The sequence below is a fragment of the Hetaerina americana genome, unplaced genomic scaffold (assembly GCF_022747635.1).
Source record: "Hetaerina americana unplaced genomic scaffold, ioHetAmer1.1.p SCAF_9, whole genome shotgun sequence".
NCBI classification, from domain to species: Eukaryota; Metazoa; Arthropoda; class Insecta; order Odonata; family Calopterygidae; genus Hetaerina; species Hetaerina americana.
Genome location: NW_027287538.1, coordinates 50,358,534 through 50,375,690, shown reverse-complemented (window position 1 = coordinate 50,375,690; position 17,157 = coordinate 50,358,534). Strand labels below are relative to the sequence as shown.

At 38.2% G+C, this 17,157-nt stretch overlaps 2 protein-coding genes across 2 annotated transcripts; one reads left to right on the top strand and one right to left on the bottom strand.

Moving 5' to 3' along the window:
* Positions 1-1,103: 1,103 nt before the first annotated feature.
* LOC139698960 (mannose-P-dolichol utilization defect 1 protein homolog) lies at positions 1,104-11,445 on the bottom strand. Its single transcript, XM_071597942.1, has 5 exons — positions 11,100-11,445; positions 10,961-11,026; positions 6,776-6,908; positions 2,988-3,234; positions 1,104-2,303 (listed from the first exon to the last, which is right to left on the bottom strand). Exons 1-5 carry the CDS (start codon positions 11,206-11,208, stop codon positions 2,082-2,084), a joined length of 777 nt encoding a protein of 258 aa, XP_071454043.1. The 5' UTR covers positions 11,209-11,445; the 3' UTR covers positions 1,104-2,081.
* A 106-nt stretch (positions 11,446-11,551) lies between these two features.
* On the top strand, positions 11,552-15,955 carry CycC (cyclin C). Its single transcript, XM_071597660.1, has 6 exons — positions 11,552-11,751; positions 11,846-11,952; positions 12,297-12,503; positions 13,463-13,614; positions 13,903-14,047; positions 15,559-15,955. The coding sequence occupies exons 1-6, from the start codon at positions 11,720-11,722 to the stop codon at positions 15,762-15,764; spliced, it is 849 nt and encodes a 282-aa protein (XP_071453761.1). The 5' UTR covers positions 11,552-11,719; the 3' UTR covers positions 15,765-15,955.
* Positions 15,956-17,157: the final 1,202 nt, after the last annotated feature.

Sequence of the window (17,157 nt, the reverse complement as noted above, 5' to 3'; positions counted from 1 at the left end):
ATTAAAACGAGCCACCATTCTGGTAGGACTTGTATCAGCCTTGTATTAGCCCGAGGTATTGGAATTTCTTTAGTTTCCTTCACCAAGCTATGAGTCAGGGACTACCATGAATCAGATCATGTACACATGGCAATGGCATGTGAGAATTTATCTCCCCAAGCCTTGAAAACTTTTGTATAATAGATGCCTTGCCCACAATACTGTTGCCACTATTAGATAGGCTGACAACATACAGGTATGCATAATCTTGAGTTTACCTCCAAAACTTCTTTACTTGCCCGCTAGTTTCCAGTTAATAGAACCCTGGCTCCAACTTAGCCAGTGACCTTCAATTCAAAGTGACAGTCACAATTAATTACAATATGAAATACATGAAGACTACCTCATCATTAGGAATTGATATCCTTTTTAGGTATTTTAACCACCAATTTTCATCCCCCTGCCATGAAGAGCTAATATATAGGGTCTATCCCAAAAATATGTAGTTTTTTTTCACATTGTTTTTTACCTAAAAAGCTTACCCTCAAAGAGTTTGTGCCTCAGGGACAGGCAGTTAAGACGGAGATCTTTGCCAACTGGAGGCTGCACCATGACAACATTACACTCTACCACACTACCTTCCTCATGACCGAATACCTGTCCAAGCACAAAGTGACAGTACTGCCCCAGCCACCTTACAACCTTGAAGTGGCACCGCTACACTACATTTTGTTCAAAGAATAAAAAGGAGCTTGAAAGGCCACCATTTTGGAACACTAGATGTCAAAGAGGCTGTGACGAGGTACCTAGCCAGGTTTCCATTGCTGCCTTCCAGGAAGTATACCATGACTGTCAAGAGGCACTGGCATTAATGTGTCAATGCACAAGGGTGCTATTATGAGGAATTTTAGTAATTTGTACTTTGATCTGCAATAAATGTTTCCTTAGATTTGACTTATTTGTGGGACAGACCCTTTAGCCCGATATCAGATGCCAGCAAAATGAGTATAAAACTTCTTAAGCATTAAGTTTTGCGTGAACATTTAATCAACATTTTTTATGGTTCATGCTTGCCATTCGTAAATAGCCTGTGTTGGTAGTGGGAGGAGAAATAACAAAAAATGCTTTCTTAAAAAACTATTCTTTAATATACCGATTACCAAAACTAATGGAATGTCTTCATAACAACGGTTTATCAGGGTACACCACCAATGGATGGAATAGCACATGGTTTGACAACAGAACTGTGCAAGTATTTTCAAAAACATGTGCAGAGACACACATGTACAGAAAATAAGTATTTTTATCTTAAAAGACCCTGAATTGAAACCTCTACCTCCCTGAGAGAGGATGAGAAAAACGTCTAAATGGCAACTAGTTACAGTAACAGGCTAAATGAAAACGCCAAGAAGAGAGCCATGAGTCATCATCAATAATAATCAACGTCCCATTGATCAGCATCAAATTCACACAAACATAGTACCACAGAATTCCATTAAGTGCCATTTTTTCATTACACATTTCCAGAATATGGCAACCAGGCACTCCAAAATCCATGAATCAACCACAATTGAGAGTAATGGCAGTAACAAAAAGGTTTAAGCCAGAAAATGTAGTTTAGAAGCTATGGGAAACAATTCATAGCACTCTCATTCATCTATTTGAGTATTATAAAACATTTCCTCCCTTCCTTTTTTAAAAATAGGTCAACATTCAAAATAAAAAAATAAACATTCAAATAAAAATTCACAAAAAACTGCACCTTATAAAAAAATCATCAATTTAATTGAAATGCAGTGATCATGGTCACAAACATACATGTAGTTATTGCCTTATCATTTCTGAATATTGTTTGAAACACTTCCTTATAAGAATCAGCCCCCTCAGTGTCAGAACTGTGTATTTATAATGACAAACCTTTCAACATTAATGACTCTTTTAAATCTTTTCTAGATGGAAGTGGCAAAGGTGTCATTGTTGTACAGAAGATGGGTAAAAATAACTAAATCAACCCTTTTACAGATGAAATGTTGGTTGAATGGAATGCCCCTAATATTAGAAAAACAATAACAAATTCCTTTGGAAAACAATGCAATATGCAATCACTCTGATTTTGCATGACCCCTTCCATAATATAAAATCTGAGCAAAGATCACACCATTAGCCAATGACGCAGCCATGTAAGTCACAACCAATACCATATCTCCAGTCTCTTGTATTGATGTAAATATACGAGCCAAGGATCCCACAAAGAGGAGGCCAAGGGTGGCAGCTGACAACTGGCCTGTACTTTGGCGCCTGTAGTTGGCCAGGGCTTGAATTGACTGAAATTAATGAACAAGGATTCCAGTTGAACAGCAAGAAGAAATATGCATGCATAACTTCATTTTCAGACTTAGTAATTACAGAAATTAAAAATGCCTCCAAATAGAACTCAGCCTATATTTTGTGTCACTCCAGCACATCCCTGACGGAGATTATTTCACCATCCATGGCTCTAGATAACTTAACTATTCAGATGGTGCATTACCAACCAGACTATAATACCTACCAAAATAATAATAACCTTTTGATAAATGATTAATATGTACGTATGACGTAGGGACAAAAGACAAAGAATTGCATTCGGCAAAGAAGCTTTCATAAAGAGGACGGAATGGATGACAGGGATAAGGATGTTAAGAAAATGCTGGTCAAAACTATGATATGAAGCATAGTTTTGTATGGTATTGAAACATGGTCACTCAATCAAGATGAAAGGCATAGATTGAAGGCTTTTAAAATCGACAGAAAGGATAACAAAGGAGGAAGTGCTAAGCAGGACAGGGGTGGGGAGATATCAAAAAGAGGCAGAAAAGATTGATGCAGAGAAATTTGATTGGCAATGGAATGTTGAGGACTGTGATAGAGGGGAGAATGTTAGACAAACAAGGAAGGGGTAGGAATGGGGTAGGCAAGTCCTCAAGACGTTAAAAAAAGTGACTGGTGAAGTAAATCTTGCAGCATACCTTGCCCAAAAGGATGAGAGGGACATTGCACGCCTGCATTGTCCTGAGCACCTCAACTTTGGTTATGCCCGACATGAGAACATAGAGAACAGCAGAATAGATGGCCATGAAGAGAGCTGCTTTAGCTGAACTTCCTTCTGTCTCTCCCTTCTTTGAACCCTTTTTCAGGGAACCAGCACCAAAGAATAGAGAGAGTGCTGCGATTGCACATGTTTGCAGAGCCAGGAACAATCCTTCCCCCCAAGCACTGCAATTAATCAAACAATGAGTAACATAGTCCACCAAAGTAAGTACACTATTACCAATTCTACCAGCAGGGCAGGTTATGACTACTGTTTTTTTTATGGATAACATCTGATTTCAATATTTTATCACAAAAAACCTGGTTGATTCATGGATTTTCAAATGTAAGCTAAAATGTTGTCATTCCTTTTTGTATAAATAAATAACCAACTCATTTTTAAAATCCGAAATCATAATTGCATATATTAAATTGTTTAGAGCTCCAAGTATCCAATGTCCAGTAATCTGATGGATAGACTATCCAATGGTCCCAAACAAGAGGCATTCCCTCCATTCTCATCTCAATGCTAGCATTTAATGGCATTTAATTCACCAGATAAGTTTTTACTCCAAAACTCAGGAAATTTAATCATGAAGTATAGTCAAGTAGCAAGGGGATCTGATTTCTAGTAGGTAGAACATTTGGCTATTGACAGGAGCGCCTGTGTTCAATTTTTGGTGACACCTCTGGGCACCTAAGCTTGACCCAAGCTGTGTGATTTTTTGAGTGCCAGATCTTCCTGGGCAACCATGGACAGTACAGGTAAAGGAACTGGCCCCCCTACTCTGAGTCATGAATTTTACATGTGATTGGGCACAGTATAGGGTGAGTTCTATCCTTGCCTATCAAATCAAACCAACCCTGATTGACAACTGTGATTTATTTAACATTTCTTGGAGAGCGACTCAATATTTTCAATTATTTCATATATCATTACTTATACCTATTTTCCATAAGTACATTCATAACTTTAAAATACTAATGTTACAGATCCAATTTTTTGACACTATGTATCAAAAATTTCTGTTCCTCAATGTTTTTCGTCAAATTTCCAACTTTCTCTTCTCACGACAACAATCTCTTTTGGTTTGTGTCCACAGGTCCTGTATTGCATTTTCCCATCAATTTCTACCTTCAGCTCATTTCTTCATTTCCACAAGCCACACCCCAAATTCTTCATAACTGCTTCATAGATGTATTGAGCTTCCTCTACAATTCCTCCTATTTATTCCCCCCCCCCCTTTGGTCTTCAAAGGACTCTTGTGTTGCATATTTTGGGCCCTATCCACACATTTCTTATTCCCTGTACTGCTTTCAAGAGTTTTGACTGTTCTTTCATTTTTCATAGGATGCCCATGTTTTTTTTACCTCATCTACAGGTATCCATATACTCTTAGCAGCCCACAATAGCAACATTTGATGGTTTCCAGTCCCTGTGCTCTGCTGCTGTTAGATTCCATGCTTTAGTGCAATACAACCAAGCACTTCACACAAAAGCCTTTTTGAGATTTTTTCTAACATCTCAGTTGGATAGGTTCTTCTTATGGCTTTATGATTCTTTCTGCAAATTTGCCATTTATGAAAAAGGAAATAAGAGAGACCCAAACAAAATACCTGGGGATTAGTGAAAGGTACCCATCGGAAGAATTTTTAGCAGTATTCTAAAACATAGATTGAAATATGAGATCAAAGTGAAGATAAGGGAAGATTTGGCATGTTTTGCTATGGGAAAATCCTGCATAATACATCTTTCCTCTAGTGGGCCTTCGTAATAGGCCAACTTTTATTTATTATATTCACTCCCCATTTACTTTGACCTTCAAATTTATTTACCCAAAGTGAATTAATGGTAGTAGTAGTAGTAGTAGTATTTAGGGGAGGCGACCTACAGCTGAGGTCATTTGCACCATGGGGAATGGACAGGAAAGGATGAAGGGTGGAGAGAAACCCGGCGTTGGCATTAGCCTACTCTTTACGAAAGGCGCCAAGGGGTCCGCAGCTTAACGCCCCATCCGACGGATGGCGTACTCACTCAAAGTGCCCTCCACAAAGCACCTTAAGTAGGGATCGAGATACCTGTGAAAAATATTCAACACCGCCGGGATTTGAACCCGGGCCCTCAGGGTGGGAAGCCAGTACATTAGCCCCCGCACCATCTTGATACCCCTGAATTAATGCTAGATACTAATGATACATCTACATTAGGCATGGGAGAATATTTTATAGATGCTAATGCCTCTGTTCAATGCCTACTTGACCAACTGAGTGATCTTCTGGGGTGCCCTAGTTTAACAATTGAGGCATTCTCTACGGATAAAAAGTTCTATAAAAGCAGAGGTGAATGCTCCCATCAGGAAGACCATTATTTATGGAACTGAGATTGACACAGCAATGCATACAAGGTCTGTTCAAAGGGTTCCCAAACTTTTTGAATAGCATGTCTCCTGTTCGTTATTTTTTAATCCGCTTGGAGATGTTGGGTCCGCAGAAACTTCCCAAATGACTGCCTTTAACCACAAGTTGACATCTTGTTTTGTTGATTAGTTACAGCTGTTAATGTGAAGGGGTGTTCGTGGAGTGCGGCAAAATATCGAATCCGTGGAAATGAGCTCTTTGAAGGAACAGCGTTATTCTGTGAAATTCTGCATGAAACTTGGAAAATCCTTAACGAAAACTATTTAATTGATTGCCAAGCCTTACAGTGAGAATGCTATGAAACCCACTCCGTGTTATGAGTAGTTCACCTGACTCAAAAAGGGGTGGGTACTAGTGGAAGATGATGAGCATCCCTGAAGATCATCAAACATCAACTGATGACCCCCACCATCAAGAAAGTGAACTATCTCGTTAGTGCAAACCAACGTTTGACTCTCAGAAACTTGAAGAAGATGGTGGCACCTTGATTGGTTCTTGCTATGAAATCCTGACTGAAAAATTCGAGGATGCATCGACTCCCCACCAAATTTGTGCCAACCAAAGGTTTAAGTATTTAGGTCCTATTATTTACAAATCTGCAAGGTGTGAATATGATTTACAATACGGAGTACTTTAGGCTTAAGGTGCAATTAAAATATTAAATTGGGATCTAAGGAAATAAAGAAGTATCTCTATAACATTAATCATTGCAATACATCATTCTACTTTTATATTCAAAATGAGCTAAAATAATCTTGTCGCTATTATTAAGATATGCTTAGACAAGAGGACTGAAGAACAAATATAGAAATAGTTTTGCTCAATGTTAAGAAAAAATGTTAAAGGTAATATTTAATATGGATCCCACATTTTTGCCAAGAAAAGAAGTAACTCTCTCTTTTTTTGTGTATTCATAAAAAATATATGTAGGTTGGTAGCTCGGTGACCCACCCCAGCATGTTCTATTTGTTTCATCAAATTAATTATCCAAGAAGAGGGACATTGGTGTGAAGGGATGCCTAGCCTAAATTAAATAAAATTTGCCTTCTTGATGCACATACAAATAATATTACATAACCAAATATATCATCCAATTCTTTTGTTCATTAATCACAAAAAATTAATTAAAAATGCATTTTTATAGAAAAAATATTTTTACATCAACTATTATTCCCTGAATGGCTAATAATTGAGATAAATAAAAAATAAAACTGTGAGAATCCCTTTTTTAAATAATTACGAGATTCTTTGCACATTTGCTCCAGTCAAACACACTAAAAAGGTGATTTACTAGATTTTAAATATTTACCTGAATGGAAATCCACTTATAAAGCTGTATGACAAGCTTGCAGTGATGGCAAAAAGCTCCATGCAAACACTGGGAATGCTAATTCCCTCAGCACTTTTACTAGACATAATCTTCAAAATCTGAGGAACTTTAACTGAAAAAAAATAAAAGGAGTCATACATTGAGCCAACTAAATAACAATTATTGAATAAGACTTTGTCAAATCAATGGAATACCGTTTAAAGGAATCCCTTAATTGTTTAAGGTTTACAATATTTCTTCCAGACATCCCCACAGAAATGAAGAGAATGGGTGAGCAACTGATATCCTCGGAAGAGTGAAGGTAGGTATGTACATGAGTAGCCAAGTACCAAAAAGGATTTCAGAGTTAAGCACATTCAACAAAATGAACAAGTAAAAAATATGCAATTTAACAAATTAGACATTCATATTTTCTATAGACCAGGGCTCAAATCCAGTTCATGTTTATGGACAACAAGACATGTCCTGAGCTGGTGCCATACAATGGGGGACCCAAAAGTAGCAGGAATTGGGCTGCGGCGGGGAGCGAGAGTGGGGGAAGCCTTTGTTCGGCTGGCCATACGTCAGGCTCACGCCACCTGCATCAGTATGTGCAGCGCCGTCGCTGTGACTGGATCGGTCCATCTGTGAGAGCTGTTTCAGTGAAACAACTTTTTTCATTTCGGCGAAAAACGTGATGGTGGATTATCAAGAGCAACACGCTGCAGTGAAATTTTGTTTCCTGCTGGGGAAATCGGATGTGGAAACTATTGTAATGCTCAAGACTGCTTATGGGGAAGCTGCCCTAAGCAAAACCAGAGTCTATGAGTGGTTTAGATGTTTTAAAAATGGTGAAATATCAATTGAAGACCAACCCCGTTCAGGCCGCCCTTCAACATTAAAAACTGACAAAAACATCGACAAAATCAATGCCCTCATTTGTGAAGACCATCGCAGAGCCATTGATCAATTCTGTGAGAGGTTTTGAAGAGATTGAGGGAGAGTATCCGGAAGAAAAGAGCAGATCTTTGGCACATAGGTGACTGGTTCGTCCATCATGACAACGCACCGGCTCATATCGCCCTCTCTGTGATGCAGTTTCTGACAGAAATGGAATGACATTGATTGTCTACCCCCCCTACTTGCCGGATTCAGCTCCCTGTGACTTCTTTTTGTTCCCCAGACTCAAAAGGGACATGAAAAGAAAGCGTTTTGACACTGTGGAGGAGGTTAAACAAAAATTGCTAGAATCCCGATAAATGAATTTCAGATATGTTTTGAAATAAGGAAGCATCATTTGGAGAAGTGCATTGCGGTCAATGGGGAATACTTTGACGGAGAACAAAATTTAATGTAAATATATTGAGAACTAAAGAATCTATAACAACATTCCTGTTATTTTTGGGTCCCCTCTCGTATTTTAATTATGGTTTGTAGAGGAGTACAAAGGCAACAGGTAACTTGTTACAAATGCACATTTTCCCAAGGGCGAAGGGTTAATCAAATCACTCCCTGGCGTATCTCTAATAGTGCACGCGAGTTTTTTCCTTCTTACTTTTCTCACCACTCAGTATAGCACACCAATTTCACCCTTCTTTTGCAAGCTTTACATACACTTCCACTGCATCTTCCATCATGTATCCTTTGCTATAAATGTTCCCTGCCTCAGTTTACTATTGAACTCTTCTATTTACATCTACTTAATACCCTGCAAGCTGCTGCAAGGGCGTGTTAGAGCACCACCTGTAATTAAGATGAAAAAAAATGCATGCCACCACAAAACTCTTAATACTTCCTTCTACCTAACTGTTTTTACATTCTTCCATTTCCTTCTCTTATGAGATCTTTCTAATCATCTCGTCTATAATCCACAGTTTCCTTGTCCTTTTCCTATTTACAGTTCCTTTGGTTTCTGTAGAGGCTTTCATATCCTGATTTTTATATGTTCCCACGTTCTCTTGTTACTGCCTCCCTGTCCTTCCCCCCTCATATATTCTCTTCAGCCTGTAAATACTCCTTCCTTATTGCCACAGTTAATTCTTCTACATTCAATTTCCTCAACTCTTTTCTTTGATTTATCTTCTTTTATCCGATGGCACACCTCATTAGTACTAAATTATGATCTGAATCTGCATATGCTCTTGAGAAACTGTGAATAAATAAGGCTGTTCCCAAATGTGTGCATAACCATGATATAGTCAAAATAATATTTTCCTAAATCCATGGGCATTTTCCATGTACAACTTTGGCTTTTGCAGGGATTAAACCAAGTTTTTGTCATGATTACATACTGTCTTCTACAGAACTCTATAGCTTTCTCCCAAAGGTCATTCACTGTTACTAAACTGTAGTCCCCTATCTCACTACCATCTCACCCTAAGCCTCCTCATCATTATCAAATGTTTCTTTTTAGAAACACCCAAAATTATTTCCTCCAATTGATGGAACATCCCATCTATTTCTTCCTCCCTATGAATTATTGGTGGCTTTTAGACCTGAGCAATGACTAAGGTCCTAGGTTGTTTTATTTTCTGCTACTAATATTAAGTCACTTATTTGCTCTATGTTTACCATGCTTCTTCCTACCTTTTTGTTCAACACTATTGCCATACCTTACTGGCTCCCTTCCCCACACTGTATATTACTCTATAATTATTGCTCCACTAATCCCCACTATCTTTCCATCTCACCTTGCACAGCCATATTATAGCTACCTCTCTTCATTTCCTGCTTTATATTCTCTCATTTTCCTGCCCTCAACTTTATTCAACCATCCCTAGCACCTGTTCAAACCAGTTCAGTCCTCCTCTGAGATGCTGCTTTGCTTTGTAAGTATTTTGTGAGATGATGACTTCTGAAGCTTTGCCTCCCCTACCAATGGGCTAGGTCTCGTAGTTTCCAGGAATTGTATTCATAATTTCATCTATTTTAAGTCCATGGGATAAATAATTTGGGTTGATTGGAGAAGAAAAAAGTATAAGCATGTGTCATATATTCTATTATTACTAATAGGATGCATGGAAGGAAGATTGACAATAACCTCAAAAGTTGACAAAAAGAATCCCTGAAGGCATGATAAAGTGTGATGTGATCATTCACATAGAATCAAACCACCTATCAGAGTCAAGGCTACTTTTATTACACAGTGAGGGAATGAGTGAAAATAAGAAATATGGTTACTAGTTGAAGTGCTCCTTCATAGTATTTACAATTAAGGAATTCGGCAAGGAGACTGTCATATCAGTAGTGCTTCTCATCCCACAAAAAAGGGAAAGCAGCAATAAGTATGGTTAATGAGAAAATAAGTTTGATCTTGCATGCAGGAAAGGTAGCATTTAGGGTCATCAACAAAAGGACGAAGAAGACAAATCTTTATTTAGGAGAAAAACCGTTTGGGTATAGAAATAGGATGGATGGGAACATTCTAGAAAAGTCCAAAAAAGACTATTTAATACTTTAACATAGGGCATAAACTTGCTTTGCTTGCAAATTTGGTTGTTTACAAAGATAAACTTTAAACAAATAAGGCAGGATAAGCTGATGTAGGATTTAGTAACAGACAATGAGGTATAACGGAAGGGAGTATGGTGGGAAAGGGAGATAGAGGGAAGATAAAAATAGGCATTTTGGATCAAATTGAAGGAAGTTAACAGTATGCAGAGTTAAAATAATATTTAATGTAATATGTACTTGGGGATTTATGGATATCTTGAATCATGATAGTCGAGACTAGTAATACTGCAGGGTGTAGTGGCTGGAAAACCTACCTTAACCTGGTAGACTACTTTAACTATTAACGCCGGAGTTTTAAACATTACTAGACAGCTATCAACACTTCATTGCCAGTAAGAGGTCAATAAGACAAAATATTTGACATTCTGAGTACTTCAGTGCTGTCTTTAGCGTAATTGTACCTATTTCAGTCTCTTCATATACAAAATCAAATCACACACATTTTTGCATTCTATTGCCTCGAATATAAATGAAACAAGCCCGCTAAAGAAAGAGGAGTATTACTTGAATATTATAATTTTGCTCGCATAGTGGATATGCAAACAGTTGGACCGCACACTTCTTGGATTATCATAACGTGGTAACCCACCACACCGTGAATAAATGTAAAGCATTCTGTCAACTTTTAAGATATCAGGGAATATAGAAATTGAATTCTAAGTGCTTACTCACCTAACATGGATCCTGCGATTATTCCTATCCCTAGCATTTTGCTTATAGCAATTTTCACACACGTCACTGTAATAAAAATTTACAATGAAGTTCATTGAAACAAGATGCAATGCTTTGAACCGTTTCAATCAATACTTACTGTTAAAGAAGTCAAACTCGACGAAAAATGCATCATGGCAACGTTCTGTGAATAATGAAGTACTAAGATTTTTTGCAAATCCATACGTGTTATTTAAGCTAACTGCCATTTTTAATAAGTTGATACTAATGTTGCTATCTCCTAAAAGCGCCGACGTGGGGACAACTTGCGACCAGCAACACTAAAAATCAATTTTTTTAAATATCCTATCAAGAATTCTCAAGGAGAATTACCAAAGTGACTGAAAAAAGTTTTTGGTGATAAAAGAGGTAAAATCAGAACGTTAACGTCATTACATAGATAAATAACAGTAACACCCCCCCACTCTCGATATTACTTAAAGAGCATTGCGATTTTCAACTTTAAATTACCGGCGCTGTGTTCGATAAAATAGCCGGCGGCTACAAGAACTATTGTCAACACTAGATATACGTTATTCACGCGTGTATTGTTTGTTTACCAGCCGGTTGAATAATTCAAGTTGCCAAATTTAGATTTTTTTGTTTTATTCTCATTTCAGCTGATTTGGTTGTACCTTTGTTAAAGCCGCGGTTAAATGATCGGATTGTAAATGAGTACCGAATTATAGTGTGGATTTTTGATGAAATATACGTTACTTAATGGCTGGGAATTTTTGGCAGAGTTCTCATTTGTGAGTGTTTTGCTCGAATACATGCTGAAATAATAATTTTTTCCAGATATGATAATTTTTTGCAATGCCTTAATCATTTCTCTTCTTTTAAAAGTCAACAGTGGCTTTTGGACAAACAAGATCTTATCCGAGAGCGACAGCATGATTTGGGAATTTTAACTGAAGAGGAATATCAAAAAATATTTATATTTTTCGCCAATTGTAAGACGTTTTTTCCTTTCCACTTCGCTATATGAATGGGCTTTTGACTGAAAGTTTGGTGGGTGAATATCCCAGATGCATTAAAAGAAATTGAGCAAATGACTGAGTTATGGAGAATGTGTTCTGTGTGACTTGAAAATATGGCATGCATACATTTGAAGTACCTTTAAGACTTCGATAAATAAATGTTTCAAAACATTCTACAGTATGCTTTATGGAGAATTTTAAAACGTTATGGTTGCCAAGCAAAATATTTTGTGTTAATTTGATACGCCTTGGGGCTACTTTTTAATGCTTATTCTAGAATAACCTTTTATTTATTTTCTCTATAATTTTGTTTTCAGTCATACAGGTTCTAGGAGAGCAGTTGAAATTGCGACAGCAAGTAATTGCCACAGCTACAGTGTATTTGAAGCGTTTCTACGCAAGAAATTCCCTAGGATGCATTGATCCCCTTCTCCTAGCTCCTACGTGTGTCTTCCTTGCTTCCAAAGTTGAAGAATTTGGTGTGATTTCAAACAGTCGACTCATATCCACTTGCCAAACTGTCGGTGAGTTTCAATTGATAATTTAAGGAATTATTTTAATGGAATTTCACCTGCCATTGGGCGTAGTATTTGGTGAGCTCTACCCTCACTTGCAACATCAAAATTCAGGTTGATAACCTTGATCATGTTATGCAATTCAATATTTTCCGATCACAGTTTTTCAAGAATTAACGCTCGATTTAAATAAAATGTGTATGTTTCGCCTGCCGTATGTTCATCCATAATGAATGGCAATTATGAACTCCATGTTATACATATCGATGCATTAATGCTTCAAGTTCTCGTCTTGGTGTTTACCACCAACTTATGTATACATCTCTGGTTATGGGAAATGGGGAGGTCATAGGAAGTGTAATTGATTGTGATTGCAGACACACTGAGAGGATAATTGATTTGTCTTCTTGAAATAGCAACTAAAGATGGTTTAACACTTTTTCCTTTGAGAACAGCAATGGCGGAGGACATGGTAAGGAATAGAAATCTGGAAAGGAACCAACAACGTTAGTGAGAAGACCTCTAATGCTCTATGGCACTGAGACGTGGGCAATATCTGGATATGCGAAGTAGCAGAAGATTTACTGCATCGTATAAACAGTCATGTGAGAGACTATTGTTAAAAAGGTATTGGAAAGAAGACTGTGATGATTTGGATAATAGAAACCCAAGAGCGAAGAATATGTTGGAAAAAGTGTGGAGAATTTGAAAGTTGTGGGATTGGGGAAGGCCCAAGTTAGATGGAAGGTGGTTAAGATCCAGAGGGAGAAATATCTAAGATGCCAATCCCATTGACATAGGATAAGCCGGGAAGAACGAAAAAGTGCAGCTGTCGGACTTGCCCAAATAGAGGTTTCCGTTTAATACGTTACTACCTAAGCTTGCCGTTTGGGACTTCCTCGCGAAACGGCCCCAATCACACCGAGGGCATTAGGTGTCTACCCTCACTTTATTCGTTTCCATTCCAGTGAAAAACAAGCTGAGCTACGCGTACACCCAGGAGTTTCCTTACCGAACGAATCACGTCCTGGAGTGCGAGTTCTACCTCCTGGAGAATCTGGACTGCTGCCTTATCGTGTACCAGCCGTATCGGCCCCTCCTTCAGCTGCTCCACGACGTGGTGTACGCCCACTCGACGTCGAGCGCGGCATCCGGAGGCGGTGCCGGGGGTGGCGGCACCGGGGGAGGCGCTGGGGGTGGAGGCGGGGGCGCGTCCGGCGCGGCGGCCGGCGGGGGCAGCGGGAATAGCGGCCACCCCTCCCCGCACCATCACCACCACCATCACCACTCGGGGGGGACGGGCGCCACGCCGCCGTCGCATCCCTCCTCGGCCCACGCCCAGCACTCCTCGCACCCCTCCGTTCCCAACTCGGGCTCTGCGGCGGGCGGAGGTGGTGGTGGACATCAGGGTCACGGAGGCGGCGGCGGGTCCTCCTCCATCGGCGGCGCCGCCCATGGTGAGGAGCAGCTGTTGGCCCTTGCCTGGAGGGTGGCCAACGACTCTCTGCGGACCGACCTGAGCCTCCTCTATCCACCCTACCAAATAGCTCTCGGTAAGCCGTGTGTCGCCTTACATCAGCGCACAGTTTAGTGGCCCTGATTTTGGTCGATTCTTTCAGTCAAATTTTTTCATGGATATATAACTTTCTTCCTTTCTTCATTTTTTCCTGAAAAGGAAATGGTCAGAATGCTGTTCCATGGTGGCAAAGTAAAAGTGAGAAGTGGGCTATACTAGAGAACAGTAGAACACATCAATATATTTAAGTTTCATTAAGGGGGTGTGGTATTCCAGTGGATAAAGCACTTGGCTAATGACTGGAGAGTCTTGGTTTAATTCTGGGTGAAAACTCTGGCAACTTCAGCTTTGCCTGAGGTGCATGAATTTTCGAGTGCCAGATTTTCCTGGGAAAATACAGGCATCACAGGGAAAGAATCTGTTCCCCCTACCTTAATGTAGGAATTTCACATGCCATGGGACTTGAAATTGTTGCATTGAAATGTATATTAGCGGATGACTCCGTTAAAAGTTACTGTTGCGGCATCTCACGCTTTTTCTTGGAATTGGGCTTGAGTATTGGGGGATCTTCACCATCATCTATCAAACCAATCTTTGGGTTGGTTTCTGTGGTTTTCATGAAATCCATTTGTTTTTTATGTAGACTTAAACTAGGAGGTCCCATGATTTTATAAAAAATTAGAGTATATGCAAAGAATATGCATAGGTATGATTGATTCTTATGCTTTAAATTAGGTTAAATATGTTAGATACTCTTATTCACATCCTAAGGCACATTACGTTAGCTAGAAATATAATGGAGATCAAACAAGGAAGATCAAGGAACAAAGTAATCAGGCAAATAAGAAAGAATGCAAGAGAGAAGGCCTCTGAGGGCCTTAGAGAATTACTAGGTTTATTGAAGTTATATGGCCTGCTCTAATTTTTTTCGTGACATATACCAGAAAGTTGAAATTCTGTTACTTCTCAACCTAATCTCCCTGTAGGTATATGCATTTGTCAAAGCATCAACACCTTGATTCCATTGGCTCTAGAAACACTTCTTTTTGCCCCCTGGAAGACTGACTTGTCCATTGCTGAGGCTTCTTATTTTGGTTTTCACACTAAGTTCAACTTTCTTTGACTTGTCATTCCCCCAAGAATGCAATTTTTTTGCATCCATTACACGATCACTACGTGGCCCATATGATTGGTAATAAATTTTGATGGGTTTCCTTTTCTCATCACCATGCAATTGATGAAAACATATGGCAAACTGTTCTTGTACTCTAAATGAAACCATTTTCATCGTTGAAAGCACATTTCACTCTAGTAACAATTGTGGAAACCCTGTGTAGAGAAGGTTGCCAGCATTTATTTCGTGAATTCGTAAGGACTAATAAAGGAAAATTTTATGCTCAACGCCATATTTCTATTTACTCCCAGTCCCGTGAAAAACATTGGGTGAGCTTGAAATTTTAATGCACCTTTCTGTATTGAATGAAGAAAATTTGCCCACAATGAAAGAATATTGCAATTAAGATGTTGATGAATGCCTTATTTTTTCAGGATGTCTCCAAATAGCTTGCGTTATAATGCAAAGAGACCTGAAAACATGGTTTGCTGAGTTAAATGTCGACATGGATAAAATTCAAGAGATATGTCGATGTTTGGTGTCATTATTTGAATTGTGGAAATCTTATGATGAGAAGAAAGATATTCAAGCACTTCTAGCGAAGATGCCTAAACCAAAGTCTCAGCCAACAAGCCGGTAAGTTAGTGGGTTGTTAATCAAAAATTTTACCTCATCCATAGAATTGTTCTGTGCTATTGCTCATGGAGTTTATTGTGAAATTCATACTTGTGATCATAGATTCTAATTTTTAAATATGTATTTTACCTAAATGTCTTTCAAAAATGTACATTATTCTGTGTGTTTAAATATAGAGCATATTATTGTTTCCTGGTTTTCATTCTAAGCAATAAAAAAAATTCTTCAGATGTTTTGGGATACATTTTTGTATTTTGAAATGTCATAAAACTTCAAGTCTTTGAGTATCTTTTCTGTAGGTGTCAAAACTATCACCCCATAATTTATTGAACTCCCTGTAGTTTTTTTAAGACTAGGGTGAGGAACCAGTATTTCATTGTTGCCATGCATTGAAATATTCTCCCTAATGTCTGGGTTAAAAGGCAGTAAGGTGTAGGAGCCTGCATTTCTAATTATTATCAAATGATACTAAATATGGTAACTTTGATACATCGAATATTGCGGATAGAGTACATTCTGTGAATTTTGAAAGAGCTTCACTAGTTGATAAAGTATTCTGTTAAGCTGATATAATCAACACTGTTAAGTTTAAGTAACTCTGTTTACCCTCTAATCAACCGAAAGAATAACATGGGAATCAAAATCATAAAAGCCATAATAGTATCAAAGAAATATTGGTATAGTCTTTTGATGTTAATTATTTGAAGCAGCATATCTTTTGGACATCCATTTGGGATTTTCACTTTGTGATGTACCTTGCGAGTTCCTATTTTTTTGTCATGGAAAAATATATATTTCTCTTTGGTGCAATACACTAAGAAAGTAGCTTGTTTGTATGATGAATTAATATTAATTAATCATTTGTAGAGCATGTGCCAATTGCCTTTCAGTGATGAATGTGCATGACAGTTAAATGAATTCAATAAGGGAAATAGCAAATAATCCATAACTTGTCAAAGTCTGTCAATCCCATGCGTAAACCTAAAATTCATCTGGGTTGTACTGAAATGGAATGTGTTTTGGTTTGGTAGTTGGGACCTAGCTGACCTGATATTTTCTTTATGTCATAAAATAAAATAATTCCCCGAACAACCAGCCCTAGCCTCTTTGTTTCTCCTCTAGAATCATATATAAGTACAAATTGGGAGGAACAAATCCAGTGTAACTTCAATAACATTTTACAAATATTAATGTGAGTTTTTGCGTGGACATGAAGGAAGCCATAAAAGAGAAAATTGAACAAAGTGTTTTCTTTTGGTAAGATTTTTTCTTTTATTTTCGATTCTTAATTAGATATGACCTCTCACCTGTTATTTCATACCACCACTCATTGTCCAGTAGTTGGTCACCCTGGTAAAATGATCATGTATCAGTTTGTAATACTGTGAATATCTAAT